This window comes from Chenopodium quinoa, unplaced genomic scaffold (genome assembly GCF_001683475.1).
Source record: "Chenopodium quinoa cultivar QQ74 unplaced genomic scaffold, ASM168347v1, whole genome shotgun sequence".
NCBI classification, from domain to species: Eukaryota; Viridiplantae; Streptophyta; class Magnoliopsida; order Caryophyllales; family Amaranthaceae; genus Chenopodium; species Chenopodium quinoa.
The window spans coordinates 1,506,667-1,524,734 of record NW_018742556.1 but is presented as its reverse complement, the minus strand read 5'-3'; the positions used below and the strand labels follow the sequence as shown (position 1 = coordinate 1,524,734).

General features: G+C 33.1%; 2 protein-coding genes across 2 annotated transcripts; both read right to left on the bottom strand.

Annotated features, from left to right (window-relative positions):
- Positions 1–676: 676 nt before the first annotated feature.
- LOC110720450 (protein ECERIFERUM 1-like) lies at positions 677–5,143 on the bottom strand. Its single transcript, XM_021899482.1, has 10 exons — positions 4,981–5,143; positions 4,141–4,361; positions 3,546–3,778; positions 3,178–3,397; positions 2,672–3,047; positions 2,473–2,580; positions 2,191–2,391; positions 1,976–2,089; positions 1,090–1,263; positions 677–991 (listed from the first exon to the last, which is right to left on the bottom strand). The coding sequence occupies exons 1-10, from the start codon at positions 5,038–5,040 to the stop codon at positions 827–829; spliced, it is 1,872 nt and encodes a 623-aa protein (XP_021755174.1). The 5' UTR covers positions 5,041–5,143; the 3' UTR covers positions 677–826.
- A 6,726-nt stretch (positions 5,144–11,869) lies between these two features.
- Positions 11,870–17,757, bottom strand: LOC110720448 (protein ECERIFERUM 1-like). The gene is made up of 10 exons (XM_021899481.1): positions 17,597–17,757; positions 14,971–15,191; positions 14,530–14,762; positions 14,215–14,437; positions 13,608–13,983; positions 13,389–13,496; positions 13,033–13,233; positions 12,843–12,944; positions 12,472–12,645; positions 11,870–12,368 (listed from the first exon to the last, which is right to left on the bottom strand). Exons 1-10 carry the CDS (start codon positions 17,654–17,656, stop codon positions 12,201–12,203), a joined length of 1,866 nt encoding a protein of 621 aa, XP_021755173.1. The 5' UTR covers positions 17,657–17,757; the 3' UTR covers positions 11,870–12,200.
- Between the last annotated feature and the right edge of the window lie 311 nt (positions 17,758–18,068).

Here is an 18,068-nt window from a genome sequence, read left to right as displayed (position 1 = left end):
ACTTACTCTAATTGAACTTGATGCATATATTATTGTGACATACACGAATGATACATAATATATCACCCGCACGAGCTCAATAGCTCATGGATGGATGAAGGGCATGTTCACATTGACTGAACTGAACTGAACTGATTAGAGTTGAACTGAACTAAATTGAATATTTTATAAGAGTTGGAAATTAGGAGCTAAATTGAACTAAACTAAAAATAATCGTATCAGAACAGGCCCGAAGTTGTAGGCAAGTGCTCACTTTTAAACCTAGCTAGGTTTTTTTTTATGGAATATCATTTCCAACTACGGCTTCAAATGACACAATACATATTACGTATATTGATTACGTGAAATTCTTTATGCATAAGGTTTCCCCCTCATGAGGAGGGTCTTCGCGTTCCCTATTTTACTTACCATTATACAATACATAAATAGATCTAGATATGTTAACAAATAAAACCAAAGTAATTTATAAAGTTTTACAAATTATTTGTTGATAGTTCATAACATATTAGTGCCACGAATATTGGTTAAAAAAATGAGAATCATATTTCATAACTAGGTACATGGCCTATTGTAAAGTCTTTTGTTTAGGTTTCTGTATTCACTTTTAATGGAAATGTGAGAAATGTACAATTTATAAAAAGGAGATAAAAAAAAGTAACATAAAATATCTTTGTGATGAGAAGAGAAATAGAGAGACCGATTAAACAAATAAAGTAATGTTGCAAATACATACGAGTACTGTGGTATTTTAAAACTTTCCAAAAAAAGAAAAACGTTGCAACCAAAACGAATGAAGAACCGTTTAACATTGTACGAGCTTATCTAACTAATTACAACTTAGAAAAGGTCGAAATCCATGTCGAAGGGATGCTTCCCAAACTTTGTCTAGGTCGAAAATTTTATCACCACATTCGCTAGCGTTCCACCCTTCTAAACCATGTACTATTCCGGCTACTCGCGATGCACTCATCACCCTTCTTGGCAACCAATTCTAACACACACAAAGAAAGTATTTTAGTTAGAGAATGTAGCGGATGTAAGTACATCAATAAATTAACAAAAAATTGCGATAGATTTTGTGCAACGAACCTCACAAGAATGCAAGTTACCAAAAGATTTGGGAGCCAACAAAGCCGGAGCAGTCAAATAGAAACAATCTTTCCTAGTTTTGTTGGGTGGAAATTGCGAGAAAGGAATAAATAGTGTTCCTTTCGATGCCATAGATTGCTCATTTTTCGTCAAATCTCCTCCAACTAACCATACCTGTATAAAAAAGGTGCAATTAATACATTCTTCCAATTAGAATTATTTCACAATTAAAGGGTGATGTCAAGTTAACATCAGTTATGAATGTTTGGTCATTTTACAACTAATATCTAATCTTATGATGTAATAGGCTAATAGTTCGACTAGGCCTGACTTTTGAAGGGGTCGAGTCGGTGTCGGTGTTATTGGTGGGTCGGGTTGTAAAGGGTCGGATCAAATTTGGTTGCTGGTTAATTGCGGGTTAATAATGGACTAGTCATTAAATTGGCAAGAAAAGAAACAACAACGAACAAGAATATATAAATGAGTATAAATCAAATTTTGTTTCTCACATGACATTTTCGTAAATAAACCAACAACTTTATTCAACTGTAGAGCCCACAATAATGAAAAAGTTGTTGATTTGTTCACGAAAATGCCCCATCACCAGGTAATTTCCCAATATTCATTGGGTTTGCAATGTTTGATAACCATGTCTAGTGGTAGCTTATCAAATAAATTCTTTAATTTCCCCATTTAATAAATAATTTAACATTTGGATTTTTGTATTATTCATAAATATATTCTTTTGATCATCTTATGATTTATGGATTACTCTAGGAAAAGAAATAATGTGAGACATCTTAATTCATCTCTATAATTCTAAATTTATGTAACATACGATATGTACAAAGTATACATACAATAGAATCTAAGATCCAAAATCTACCTTATAGTTTTTGCAACTCTTTGATGATGAAAAGATCAAATTGGTGCTATCTTCATTCAGTAGATCAAATTTCGCCTTAAGCATCTCATGTTCATCCTTCCTTAAGGTGGCTACCTGAATATAAGATGTAAGAAGCATGGTTGTAAAAGCTTAACATAGGGGAAATAAAGCTAAGAAGATCGATCCTAAACAAGCCGGCCAGATCGGAACATTACCTTGATGCCCTTGTCACATAGCGCGGATACAATGTAATAAGCAACCTTAGAGAGGCTACCTCTAAAGAGAACCTTGGAAGTTCCCTTAGGGATGCTATTAAGCACCACCGCGACAGCCAAGCTGCTACCGTCTACCACTTTCACTTTAAGCTTAGGGTGCCTTTCCAAGTATAGTTCTCCGTTTTTATTTAAGAACTCTCCCTGAAGAAATGGGGAAGTTAAAACTAGCTCGATCTCAAAAATCAAATTGATTTAATGTTTTAGATAATAATCATGACTTACCTGGTTTAAGAGTCCAAGGCTCACTACTTTGATTCCCTTATTATCGGCTTCTAGTATGGCTTCTTCAATCAAATTGTTTATTGCTTCTCGTTGCCATTGTAATTGATACTGTTACATACATTAAATATGTTAATTAACCAAAAGGTTAAGCTGATGGCTGAGGCGAAATTTAATTTATGTTCCTAATTTAAGAACTTACTTGTTTTTTGTACCGCGGTACAGCCCAAGACTGTGATTTGAGCTCTTTGAAGGTGTTCCTTTCAACGATAAATGTCCGGCCATGGACCCATGTGACGAATAAGGACCACAATGTGACAGGCCACATGAGCCACAAGTACCAATTTGAGTTAAGTGGCCTTGATGCAACGGAGGCAAATCCTAGCCCTAATTGGTAAACTGACTGCAGTGTTGTTAGGTGTGTAAGGTGGACAACATTAGGAACATCTTCCGGCTTATTTAGAGACGTTTCGTAAACAGAATCCGTGGACTCGTCCATTGTTCCGTAGAGGTAGTCATAGAACGGCATAAAAAGAGAGTAATTCGTCTTGAAATGGGTGTGATGCAAAGAGTGATACCTATTGCAATAAGCATCATAAAATTAGGTCTCGAAATGAAGATTTAAGTGAAATTAAGCAATGTTTAAGATTAGATAGACTACTCATCGAGAAGCTATATCGATAGAGTTGAGATATACACCGTACTTACGAGGGAGTGTACATGAGATATTTGAGAGGAGGAAATATGGTAAACACCGATTTAGGAATGATCTCGAAGTTGCAATGACCCAAGTTGTTCATGACATCGATGTAAGTTATATAGACACCCGCGGCAACCATCGAGTGAGTTCGAGTGAATGATGCCGTTAGCAATGGTATGGAAAAAAGAGTGAAGTATGCTACGTGCTCAGCAAAGGGATGAATGACCGCTGCAAAAACAAATAAAATAAAATCGAAATTAAAAGGTATCATATATATATATATAGATGCAACATACATATAGAGAAATGGCACATTATATTTAGCATGATAATTATTATTTGAGGCATAGTATATTTGCATATGTAACGAACTTACATGTAATGGGCTCAGTCACTACGGAGGAATGGTGATGGGAGTGGTAGCGCGAGTAGAGGAAGTGATGGTGCAATGCTCGGTGTAGCCAGTAGTAGAGGAATTCCACAGGACCAGTATGAAGTAAGAACATTTGAATTAGGCCATCCATTCTCCAGAAAGGAGGTTGCTTTACCGCATCCCAAGTCCAAAATACTACGTAAAATATGATCCAATTTAGCAGAATTTGGTCATCCCTGATAAATTGAACGATTTCATCATTCAAGATTAGCTAATTAATGTAGGAAAGTGTTATTTAATTTGTTAAATCGTTTTATTTTGTTTGTTTAATCTTATTTAATCTAATGAAATAAGTACTCAATTTCGGAAATTGATTGAAATGTATATGGCCTAGCTGATTAGGATAGTTGCAACGTAACCATTTAACCCTACTAAGTTTTTTTTTAGTAAATATCATTCTTGTACCATAAGAGATTAAATCAATTTTTTGAAATATTTCGATGAATGGAACTAAGCTAGCCCGGCCATAGGCAAACTCAAGAATAAATAGCATGGTGATCGATCGAGTTAATTAAGGTTGTTCGTTAATGATACTTACCAATTTCTTTCCCTGTCTACTTGTTCAAAGTCGAGGCTCCTATCGATAATAAGGTTCTTGCCTTTAGCTGTTCGATAACGTGACAAACTGATCCATATCTGATTGTGAAGCATCCTCCACAGCATAAATGGGAAGATGATAAGGTAAAAGAGGCTTCTATCCTCTGATTTTACTACATACAAGTATATGCTGTGAATCACACCTGGTGCCACTAATATATACTTCATAACACAAAAAACAACATTATGTGTTAGTAACCAAGCAACAACATAATTAATCTGGCTAAGGTTAAATTAGACTACATTCCAAAAAGATACTTATCATTTGTTAATGCACAAGAAAAAAATGAATCTTAAGACTAGGAGAGGGGTCATTTTCACCCAAATTAAATAGATATACTCTCTGCGTCACAAAGATAAACATGTCATATTAGGTACAACTTTATGTTAATGAAGAGAACAAAAATTCTCTCTACGGATTACCTCCATCGACAAATTGACAATACAAGACTCGAAAACATAAACATAAACAATATATATATACAAGCAAGCAACAAATAATTTTTTCATAATGACATTATTATTGTTTCAACAGTAGCATGCAAATTCATGCAAGATAACCTTAGCTAGCAATAGACATATACTACCTCCGTTACAGATTATGTGCAACGATTAGACATTTTTCCTCTCTGCTTGATGTCAAATCGTTGCACATAACCTGTAACGGAGGTAGTATATACAAGTGATACAAAATATATATGCCATATTAATGCAATTAATCAAGTATTTAATTTACAATTAGAATAATGGAGGGAGATCGAAACTAGTTAAAGAGAGAAACCTTGAAGTTGCCAAGAGGCTCCCACGGCCAGTGCGTAAGAAAACCAGGAGTATAAGCCATACTATTTTTCTCTCAATAAAATACACACTTTATTACTTTAGACGACAATATTAGTCGTTATAAATAATGATAATAAGGCACGATGCATGTATAGATGATACTAGCACGTACAAGAGCACTAGCTATATATAGAGATAGGCAAAGTTATTGGCCTTTAGTCTTGATATGAGTAAATTGGGCAGGTAAGGGTGTGCAAAATTTTGATCGTACCGTACTAAATGAGAAATTCCGCTTTGATATTTTTCGTCTTTCAAAATAATTTCATTATTAGAAAATTCGGCGGTAAAAGTATATTCTATTTTTTTTAGAAAGACGGTAAGATTCTATTTGATTGCTTGCCTTATTTTCATTTATTTAATTAATTATGAGGTCGGTTTAGTTATAATGAATTTAATTCACAAAAAGATAAGTTTTTATGAGGGTTACATATCCAAGTTCACATTACAGTTAAAACAAGTTTTAATAATATTTAATAAGTTCACATAAGAAAAAATATGTAAAAATCAAGTGAAGTCAAAATTAAAATTCCCATTTAGGCTAATGACTCGGTTTCATTAAACAATACGAGTAGGTGGATGATTTTACAGTAGTCGTTTGAAAATGACTACCATATTATTTTAATAGTATACAATATGATTGGTTTATTTTTTTCACCTTATAAAATGGTCACAATTAGTCTTATTATATCTACTATGCATACATATTTATTGAAAATTTTAATCCAATATATAATAATTTTTTTTCGAGAAACTATAAAATAAGAATAAAAATTACATAAATGTTACTAAAAATTTGATAAATCGAAAAAAATGTTGATAATACTATTTTATACCTAAAATTAAGTAAAATAATTAATTACCTGGAAAAAAAAATATATCAATTATAAACTTTATAATCATGAAAACATTATGATAGTCATATTTCAAATGACTACTGTAAAATTTTTAACGAGTAGGTATTAGTTAAGTTTTAACACCTTTAAGTTATGCATTTATTATACTCAGTTTCCTTGTAAAATATTTAACTTGAATATGTTATATTTTTTTTTAATAACATAATTGGCTTTTATGCTGAGTATAGGATGATATCACATTAAAAGATACTTTAGTACTAATAAAAAAATCCCAAGATATCTAATGACAAACCTGAACCAAAGGCACACTGCTGGAAAATTTTTTGGGTCCGATCCTCACTACATAAAACTATATGTGCTGTGATTCCAATCATCCATTCATTCTAATCGATTTTGTTCCAATTCGATTTTGAACCTTAGATTCTAGGTTTATTTCAAAGAACTTTTCGACTACTCTTACTTTTCTTTTTTGTTTTAACGATTGTTATTTCGTTTGTTAAAGTAAGTTTTTTTTACATGTTACCCTCTTTCACTATATTCCAATTTTTTTTTAAAGACTCTTTCACTATATTCTAGTTATACTATTCTATTTGATTTTTTTTTTTTGGCTTTTTGCATGATTTTCAATACAACATTATAATAATACAAATATCTCAAACTATATATTACAAAAAAATTACATATTTATAAACACAAATTTAACGAGATGTCACAAAAATATGTTTTAATTATAATAATCGTTTTGATTTGTTATAAATATCTCAAACAAAAACAAACGGATGGAACACTTTTGTTTCCTTATTGACCTCTATACGCAACCAAATTAAACTCTTAAACAAACCTTTGTCTTTTTCTTTAAAAAGATATAAATATCCCACATGGAAATTGGATGGTCTCTTAATTCCTTCCAATAATTATGCTTAGATTTGATATCTAGAACCGATATTTGTTGTATCGATAGTAATTGAGTATAATTATAACTTAAATGATCGAAAATAAATGATAATAAGGATATCTTCGAAGCAAAAATTTAATAAAAACAGGTAAAATATTAATACATGATGCTGTAATTGCTATCCACGTGTATTTTGGACCACAGCATAGTGGTAGGCACTAAGTATTGTACACTTGTATATCATGTATATGTCTACTTGTACGATATTTATTTGTTATAACTACCACAAATTATGAAATTAATACATGTTATTATACTTGAAATAAAGCACAAACTGTAAACAAACAGCTAATTGACTCTTAATTGGGTTATTTAGACATGTGTATGAAACTAGCAGAGCATATGTATAATATGATTCAGATTATTATCACCTATATATTTGGCCGTACCTAAAAAAATTTCTGTTAAGAGATGAGCTTTTAGATATTTGCAGTACGTACTTCAATAATCTATGGTTTCATTCAATATATAACTCAAGTTTGGGTTAGATCGAGTTCATGTACATACAATATCGTCATGCTAGTGATAGTAGCAAAAGATCATAATGAAGACTGAAGAATGGAATTGAAGTTTGAGCTTTTTATTTTTGAACGAGTTTGAAACAAATTACAAACATATATACGAAGTATATAACTTAGCTTGTCTTATCGATGATTAAATGACTTAATGAGCCAAAGCTAAGTCTAAATTTTTGGCTCAGCTATAAATTACATTTTAGATCTCTGATATATGTTGATAAATGTTTATTTTCTAGGGAGTACATAAGCAAATAAAATTTTAACCGAAAGTGTATATTTTTTGTTTGCATTAAGTAAATAGCCATACATTAAAGTTATTGATTAGTACGTAGTACTGCATGATAATTTATTGTCTTCATAGCTGGCCATGCATGTAACCCCACGTAGATAATTAGGTGATACATATAAAAGGCAATAATAATTAGAATAAATAGGGACATAAATTCATAAAAGGTAACTATTTGATTGGGACCTAATGCTCACCGGCCATTTTCTTAGACTTTATGTTGCACTTGTACATGTATTAATATCTATAACACCTTAAATGATAAATAAGAAAAAAATATTTACATGAGGAGGCCCTTCTCTTGAATGAATTACCCGATTCATTTTATCACTATAAATAAATAATCGACGAGTCACGAGTAGTTGGCTATTACATGATCTATATATATACATAGAAGACGATGGATAAGGTCTTCTAAATTTAATTGCCTCTATCGATCTATTGATAATGACAAGTTTTCATTTTTGCTGGGGGTTCAAGGGCTTTTACTGTGTTGATAACTACGAGATTGTCATCTTCAATGATATGATGATTTTTGGAATTTGGTTATAGTCCTTTAAGTGTCCTTTATTAAAAAGGGGGTTGAGCCAAGATTTTAGGTGTAAGTTATGTTTGGATTGTCATGGGGTCGCAAATGATATAAATATCAAATATTGATTTTAAGTCAATCGAGCCATTGTTTAACCAACCTATAATACCATATTGCCTTAATCTATAGTAATATATAAAGTGAAAGGGGGTTTTGGGTGATAAATTTTTCTTTTCCAAAATACCCCTCTCATCTTTTATTTTAATTTTTTTTTAAAAAAGAAAAACTACCTACATTTCTTTTAAAATAAGTAAATAACTACCATCAATAAAAATAAAAAAAAACAAAAAAAAACTACCATTCTTTATTAAAAAGTTAAAAGCTAACTTTTCATTTTATTTTTTATATTTTTTTAGGGAAGTCATATCCATGATTTCATCAATTTATAAAGTCACTAATTTTATTTATTTTTAATTAGAATTAGGTATATAATATATTGTTTTTATTGCAAAAAAAAAGGTATATAATATTTCGGAAAAAAAAAGGAATGGAGCCATATAGATTTCTTACATTGCACACGCAATTTTGCGTGTGTCTCCTACCTTGTTTGTAATTAAGTAGGCAATTATTTAGGGTTAAAACAAATAATGTGCCTTTGGTAGAGGATGGCATGAACAAAAAAAAAGTATTGTTTAGGGAAAGAGAGGAGGAAAATATCGAATTTCCAAATCCAGTAATAATTTCTGTTTCCCGAATTAGCGAGGACATTATGAGCTAATCAAACATGCATGTTGCAAATTAGACACACATACTTTCAGGACTACGTCGCTATTTTCTTCAAGTTGAAGATTTACTATCATAAACCCCACAAAAATGAATTGTTAGGGACACATTTTCGTCTCTTCAATTAAAAGTGGGGTGTACTAGTACTATACCTCTAAGCCTAATGACAGACTTTTGCTGGCCTGGCAAGGGGCCGGTTCGGCCCCCTTTAAATATCTATGGGTTAATAGATACGGAGTAGATACTAGTACTATATATATATTGTTGTCTAATACTTGTATCTATATATAACTACATGTCTACTTTATACGTACATAACATAGAAACTATACCACTTTGATGTATGTATCAAAGTTGGTTTTCAAGAGTCTAGCCCACAAAATATAGATCGAGAAAAAAAAAAGATAGGTTAAGTCTGATTATAATCCTTGGGCCACACCCCATCGCGGAAGAGTGCAAGTCCACCGCTTTACAACACTAAGGAGGTTCCACCTTAAAACCATATGACAATAAGGAGAGTAGCCCATTGCATTATATTGTGGTGGAAACTTTTGAATTCTTTTAATGTGGGATTCTATTACCACTACACTCCCCCTTAAGTGTTTTAGTGTGAGATAAGAGAATGCTCACATGTGGGTTGTTCCTGGCTCAACGATATCCTTGTTTTATTTAGTATTGTCTTGATATGATATTGAAAGATGCATACAATCGATATGATACATAATAATGTACACTACTCAATCATCTTAAAACAAAAGTAGACAATAAGTTACGGAGTATCCTATCCCAATGTGCATACAACAGATTTGTTGTTATTTCTTCTTTTATAGTTTATGTATAGATTTTAAACAACAATTAGACCCCATAGCTAGCTAGCTAAGTAGAGATCGTCATACTTACATAAGAGCAAATTAAATATAATTAACTAATATGAGTAGGCATGCATAAATGATTAAAATACAATTTATTTATTTATTGAAATAATTTAAGCTATGGGCGAAATCCATGTCGAAGGGAAGCTTCCCAAACTTTGTCTATGTCGAAGGTCTTATCACCACATTCGTTGGAGTTCCACCCTTCCAAGGCCTGCACTATTCCGGCTACTCGCGACACACTCATCACCCTTCTTGGCAACCAATTCTGACACATACAAATAAATTAAAGGTTAGTTAAATTAGTTAGAGATAGTAGCTAACGGATGGATTTACTCAAATGATTAAATCAAAAATCGATAGCCTTTCCAAGTAGATTTCGCCGCTCCTGTTTAATTGCTCTGAAGATCGAGATGAAGATCAAATGTTAGATGTCAGCTAAGTTAGGTCCTCATCGATACATTGAATTGGTTAAAACGAAAGTCGTGATCGAAACAAGACTTGCCTGATTGAAGACTCCAAGGCTCACTACTTTGACTCCTCTGTTATCTGCCTCGACTATGGCTCCTTCGATTAACTTATCGATAGCCTCTTGTTGCTTTTGCAAATAAGTATTACTATAACTTACATGTTGCTTGTAGCGCAGAACAATCCATGATTGTGCCTTGAGTTCTTGAAAGGTATTTCTTTCGACAACGAAAGTTTTTCCACACACCCATGTCATGACTAAGGAACACAAGGTGACATGCCACATGAGCCATGACGTGTACCATTTGAAATTCAGGGTTGGGTTTACCACATTCGGAACATCTTCCAGCTTCTTCAGGTAGTTCCATAGATGTAGTCGTCGAATGGCATGAAAAGTGAGTAATTTGTCCTAAATAGAGTGTGATGCAGAGAATGAAAACCTGTAATGAACCACACAAACAAAATTAGTACAGTGTTACGGAATTTCTATGAAAGTCTTAGGCCCCGTGGTGTAACGTTCATCAAGTCGATAGAGTTGAGAAATACTTACGACGGAGTGTACATAAGATACTTGAGTGGAGGAAATATAGTAAACACCCACTTTGGACTCACCTCAAAGTTGCAATGATCCATATTGTTCATCAAGTCGACGTAAGTAATATAAATTGTCACATTAGCTATAGATTGAGATTGAGTGTATAATGATGCTAACAATGGCAAGGAAAAGAGAACCATATATGATATGTGTTTAGCAAATGGATGAATAATCGCTGCAATAAATCAATGAAATAAACAAATTAAATGATGGAAATTGACTATATAGTAGCAAGTTATTAGAACAGAAATGGGAAAGATCAATTACAACATTTACAAGTCTAAAAATCAATTGATATCATCAGGTGACCAGACTAGTACCATGTACAATAATAACATTAGTCTCTAAATGCCGCGAAAAAATATGACTAATCTGTAATTGGCTCAGTGATGAGAGTGCGTGGTAACGAGAGTAGAGGAAATGATGGTGCAATGCTCGATGGAACCAGTAGTAAAAAGCAATACCAATTTATTTCCCTGTCTACTTGCTCAAAGTCGATACTCCTATCGACTTGTTGCCTTTGGGAGTCCTATAGCGCGACAAACTGATCCATATCTGATTGTGAAGCATCCTCCATAGCATAAATGGGAAGAAGTAAAGGTAAAAGAGGCTTCTCTCCTCTGATTTTACAATGTACAAGTATATGCTGTGAATTACCCCTGTTGGAACTAAAACATACTTCAATTCACCCACAAACAACATTTTTTTGTCTCTATCCTTACTACTCCATATTTGATCTTTCTATCACAATAATTTGGGCCATCCCCTTGAACCTTCCTCCATGTCCATGTTTTCGTTTTGTTTTGTCTTGTCTAAATTTCAAAACAATTGATCATGAATTGCATTCTATTCCAAATAAAACACGTGTTCCATGATATACCAGTATCAGATTGGAACGTTGGTTTTGTACATCTAAATTCTACATCACTGAACAAAACAAAACAAAAAAAAAAAAATTAATCATAGATTGTTTTCTTTAAAAAAAACACATTTTTCGTCCAACCAAACAGAGCCTTACAATCAAGCAGACGATTTTCCAAGTTGATTACACACATCACCAACACAACTATGGAACATAAATCCGTCTTAATTACTACTTACTACAATCAACCATAGAGAAATTAAATTACCCTAGCAAAGATCTTAATTAAAATTCATCACAACTCACAACATAAATACATATCAAACCTTGACAAGTTCTGAAAGACAGGAAAATAGGAAATGGACCTCCTGAGCTTGTTCATCTTAATAAAAATTCATATGCATAAAACACTAGTAGCATTTCATCACAACTAAACCAACTAAGCAGGGATCAAGCCGGAAGGGCGAAATCCATGTTGAAGGGAAGCTTCCCAAATTTTGTCAACGTCGAAGACCCTATCACCACATTCATGTACATTCCATCCTTCTAGGGCATGTACTATCCCGGCCACACGCCACGCGCTAATCACCCTTCTTGGCAGCCAATTCTGCTTACACAAGTACAAACATGGACTAATAATTTTGAGTAAATGGACTTCAATTAGTATTTGTCAAATTCAATTGGAGGAGATGTGGAAATATTGTACAAACCTCACAAGCATGCAAGTTTCCAAAAGACTTAGGAGCAACTAACGATGGTGTGTTGAGATAGAAGCAGTCTTTCCTTGTTTTCTTGGGAGGGAATTGAGAGAAGGGGATCATTATTGTTCCCTTCGAAGCCTTAGACTGCTCGATTTCTGTCAAATCTTCTCCTACTAACCATACCTGCATTCAACAGAAAAATTACTCCCTTCGTTCCTTAATAAAAAAAAAATAAACAGAATTCTACCCTTTTAACCCAATACAAGGCTTTAGATCAGACCATGTCAATTGGCTAGCTAATTATCTTTAGAAGTTGTTGTTTTCGCTATATCACGAAAAAAATCAATCTAATATGCTACTGAATTAGCTAAAGTAACTACCTTCTGATTGTAACCTTTTTCTGAAAGGGCCAAATTGCTGCTATCTTGAGTAGTCAGAGACTTTTTAAGTTTTTCATATTCAGCCTTTTTTATGGAAGTAACCTGAGTATGAAATGAAAAGCATAGGTTATACAATAATATGATACATTTTCACTGGAGTTTATCATGTCAGATCAGTATATGTAGTCACCTGGATGCCCTTGTGACAAAGCGCGGAGACAACTGAATAAGCAACCTTTGAGAGGCAACCTCTAAACAGAACTTGAGAAGTTCCAACTGGGATACTATTAAGCACAACCGCGACAGCTAAGCTACTACCATCTATCACTTTCATTTTGAGCTTAGGGTGCCTTTCCAAGTAGATTTCGCCGTTTCTATTGAAATGCTCCCCCTGAAATAACAGTGATCAGAAGATAAGTACTTAGCTATATATACTTCCTCCGTTAAATATTAATTGCAACAAAGGAATATTTTTATAATACAGAAAAAGTATACACATTGGTTTAACATAACAGAAGATACAAGAATCATCATAAGTTAACTTGCCTGATTCAAAAGTCCTAAGCTCATTACTTTGATCCCTTTTTCCTCTGCCTCGAGTATGGCTTCTTCGATCAACTTGTTAATAGCCTCTCGCTGCCATTGTAATCGATACTACATCCCAACAAATGCAACTAATTTCAACCTTTTCTTCTTTAATTAACAAAAAATGATAATTTTGTAAGGCCTAACAATTTATTTTTATGTATGCATAAAACTACTTACATGTATCCTGTACCGTGGTACAACCCATGATTGTGCCTTGATCTTCTTAAAGGTATTTCTTTCGATGATGAATGTACGGCCATATATCCATGCCGATATCATGGACCATAATGTAACAGGCCACATGAGCCATAGATACCATTTGGATGTTAGGGGTTTCGAGGCAAGACCAGCAAATCCTAGCCTAAGTTGGTAGACTGATTCTGGTGTTGTGAGATGAGTAAGATGAACAGCTTCTGGCACATCCTCTGGCTTCTTAAGAGAAGTTTCGTACAGAGTATCCGTCGACTTGTCCATAGTTCCATAGATGTAGTCATAGAATGGCATGAAGAGTGAGTAATTTGTCCTAAATTGAGTGTGATGCAGAGAATGAAACCTGTAATTACAGAAAAAACTATGATCAAAATGATGCAATCAATAAAAAAAAAGTGAGGCCGTTGATAAAAAAAAATATGACACGTAAATAATTGTTAACTTGTCACATTAATAGTGCAATTTAAACTAGTAATGTGACAACTAAAATGAAAAATGTCTAAGGTGTACTGAATTCTTATAATTATTATTAGTATTAGTATTAGTATTAGTATTAGAGTCGAGGAGGACTTACGAAGGAGTGTACATGAGATACTTGAGTGGAGGAAATACGGTGAACGCCCATTTAGGAATGACCTCGAAATTGCAGTGACCCATGTTGTTCATCAAGTCAATGTATGTGACATAGATGGACACGGAAACTATAGAGCCCGTTCGAGTAATTAGAGCAGTTATTACCATTGGTATGGCAAACAGAATGAAGTATACAATATGCTCACCAAACGGATGAATCACCGCTGCACACAACAGTCATCAATGAACACAAAAAATGAAAAAAAAAAATGTCACAAATATGTACTAGTACATGCTCCAAGTAGTGATGACTTACAAGTTATTGGCTCGGTCACAATAGAAGAATGATGATGAGAGTGGTAACGCGAGTAGAGGTAGTGATGGTGAAGAGCGCGATGGAACCAGTAGTAGAGAAACTCCACAGGACCAATGTGAATCAGGAATGTCAATAGCAATCCATCGGCTCTCCAGAAGGGGATCTTAGCTACAACGTCTACTCCCCAATGGACGGCATAGAATAAGATACCCATAAGCAATATCTGATCATCCCTACATATTTAGAATATCCACGTTATTTTAAAATCATAACGAACAAGCCCTTACATATTCTACTAGCACATTTTGAAGAAATTAAAATACTAGCAAGTATTTTAATTTCTTTTCAAAATGTGCTAGTAGAATATATTTGTTGCATACTAGCTAATAATTAGACACGACGACAAAATTAATTGACAAGGGTTAGGATGTATATATATACCAATTTCTTTCCCGATCAACTTGCTCAAAATCGATACTCCTATCAACAATGAGGTTGTTGCCTTTGGCGGTTCGATACCGAGAATAACTGATCCATAGTTGGTTGTGAATCATCCTCCATAGCATAAATGGGAATGTTAATAGATAGGTAAGATTCCAATCCTCAGCTCCAACAGCAAACAAGTATAAGCTGTGGACTGCAAAAGGTGCTACTAAAACATACTGCACCCAAACAACATTAAAAAAAAAATGAACAAATTAGTTGTTATTAACTTATTAATTAGTGTAACACACAATCTAAAACTGAAAAATTATGTCACATTAATATTGACATGTTAAATCAATAATTTACATGTCTCACGAGTAAATTTTTGCATGTCACATTAATATTATGTTATCCTTTGGGCTAATCCGGATTTGGGGATCAGTAGTGGGTGGTTAAGTTCCAGTCCCCTCCCAATTGTTGTTGCGGGGGATCGAACACGGGTCCTCCCTATTAAGTGTAATCCCAATCACCACTACACCAACAACCAATTGGTAACATGTTATATCAATAATTTACATGTCTCACGGGTAAATTTTTGCATGTCACATTAATATTAACATGTTACATCAATAATTTACTTGTCTCACAGATAATTTTTGCGATTTTTTATTTTTATTTTTATTTCTACTTGTGTATTACGTAGTTAACATGTTACTCTGATAAAGAAACAACTAACGCATTTACTCTACACATGATATGCAACATAAGCAATCAACATATCAAGTGGGTGTGCCTTTAACGCAATTCGTATTTTTTTAAAAAATATGGAAATTTCGGTGTTTAAAAATTACTAGCAACTGTATTCACCAAAATAGTATAATAACTTGACCTATATATGATCTATTATTACTAGTTTACCAAGTTGAATTATTGGCTGTGAAGAAATCAATTATGCCAATACTAGACTACTCGTATACCACTCGATCTAATTTCTTTTATTTTTCATTTTTTTATTAGTATATGAATTATGAAGTACGGAGTATAATTGTGTATTTATAGAAAGTACGAGTCAGTTTGAAACATCTTTAATGGGAATGAATACATCCGAATTTAGTCCTGCAGCATATGCAGATGACCTAAGTTAGACTATGCTAACATTTCCATTTTTAGAACTTGTAATTAATTTCCTTTATTAATTAGGCTTGTTATTCATGTTATATTGGTCATACTATGCACATGCACTGTAACTTTTCGTTGGCTCTGAAAATATTAAAGGGCCAATATTAATCCTCATTTAGGCAAATAAAAAAAATCACCTACAACAATTGTACATGTTATGTGGTACAACATCCTTCCTTTCGACCAATCAAAATTGCAAATTGATCTTTATTTTTAGAAATAAATTCCAAAAAAGAAAACCTATTTATTTTGCTTAACGAAGCTAAATTAAATAGAAAAATTTGTGAGTTGATAAGAGTAAATCAATGAATAAGAACGTCGTGAAGAGAGAAATGGGTTAAATTTCTAATTTAATTATCGATAATTATATTATACGTCCATTACTCCATTTCATGTGATGGGAACTAAGACAAAGCTAAGGTTAATATAGAACGAAGAAAATCACGTCCATTTCATATTTGTACAATTACATATCCATTGTTATTTCCTTCACAATACATATTACTCCGTATATAATATGGAGTGACCTAATAATGTAATTAAGCAACTAAGCAAGGATTATTACAGCTTTTATCGATCAAAGTACAAAGGCATAAATTTGTAATGATCATCGATAAATCGATCATGCTGCCTGAGGTTGACCGTTGACAGTTTTGGAGTTTCTATAGCTAAGCCAAATTACATGTAAAATAATCTTTGTATAAATTATTTTAATCAAGTAATTAAATAAAAATCAAACTAAAATTGTGAGATAGAAGAGATCCCAAATCCAAGAGTAGGTTGATTTTAGCTTCATGTACAACAATTACTACTTATACATCTAATATTAATTAGTTTCTAACATATCAACTTTTTAATTTGAAAATAAAATTATCACATGCATACGATGAATAAATTCCAACGAAAAAAAATGATATATTTGTTTTTGTTTTGTTTTTTTAAAAAAAAAAAAAAAAAAGAAAAGAAACACAAAAGAGATGGCCATTTTTATTGATCTCCTTCATGGCCTCACCACCTTAGTTACGACAAACAAGGTGGTTAATTATTCAACAATCTTGTACAAAATAAGTATTATTCAATGACCAAAAGACGTATTGATACTCATGCAAATCCATGCAATACAATAGTACTATCCAACTAATTAAGGCTCAATTAGGTGAGTATTTAGCACTAACCCTAGTCCCTAACATGAGGAGATTTAAAGTTGATCGAACCATCGGATAAGAAAGAAAGGGTCAGTCGAGGACTCGAGGTAGATCGTAGTCAAGAGCCATAGCTAGCTAGCTAGCTAAAAGGGAACGCGTACTTTCTTTTACACCAAACATATATGCTTACTATACATGAACTACATACCATAGCAACGCGCTTATATTATAACTAACATACAAAGCTAAAGATCGATGCATCATATCATAGATCGAAAAATGGCGAAAGAGAAGCTAAGAGAGAAGGATAGAAGAACCTTAAAGTTTCCAAGAGGCTCCCATGGCCAATGTGTTAGAATACCAGGAGTAGACGCCATTCTTTCGCTTAGCTTACAACTTTTTTTGTAACAAAATAGCACAACAAACCCTTCCTCAAATACCACAAATTGCGTCTATATTTATGCACAGTTAGATAACATATATATATAAACAAAACTTATATTAAACTATATGTGCAATAATCATACACAATATATGTTTAAAAGTTAAAACGTACTCAACTGTTAGAATTTCGACGTGTCGGTTATTCATTGGGTAGAGGTACACGGATTCACTTACCCGTCATCTTCAGCACATTCAATGGGCAACACCAAAAATGTGCATGGTTTTGATGAACTAGCTAGGAATTGCAACCTGCTAAGGTGGAGTTTTTTTTTACCTAAATTCAGATAATTAAACAAATTCTATGTTCAGGCCAATTAATTCTTCTCAACAACCCATGTACTTGTG

Coding starts and splice junctions, on each gene's coding strand:
- LOC110720450 (XM_021899482.1), bottom strand. CDS start 5,040: ATGGCTTATACTCCTGGTTTTCTTACGCACTGGCCGTGGGAGCCTCTT. Junction 3,398..3,545: donor AGTGACTGAGCCCATTACAT/GTAAGTTCGTTA, acceptor TTGTTTTTGCAG/CGGTCATTCATCCCTTTGCT. Junction 992..1,089: donor GTAACTTGCATTCTTGTGAG/GTTCGTTGCACA, acceptor TGTGTGTGTTAG/AATTGGTTGCCAAGAAGGGT.
- LOC110720448 (XM_021899481.1), bottom strand. CDS start 17,656: ATGGCGTCTACTCCTGGTATTCTAACACATTGGCCATGGGAGCCTCTT. Junction 12,945..13,032: donor TTTGTCACAAGGGCATCCAG/GTGACTACATAT, acceptor TTTCATACTCAG/GTTACTTCCATAAAAAAGGC. Junction 12,369..12,471: donor GAAACTTGCATGCTTGTGAG/GTTTGTACAATA, acceptor TTGTGTAAGCAG/AATTGGCTGCCAAGAAGGGT.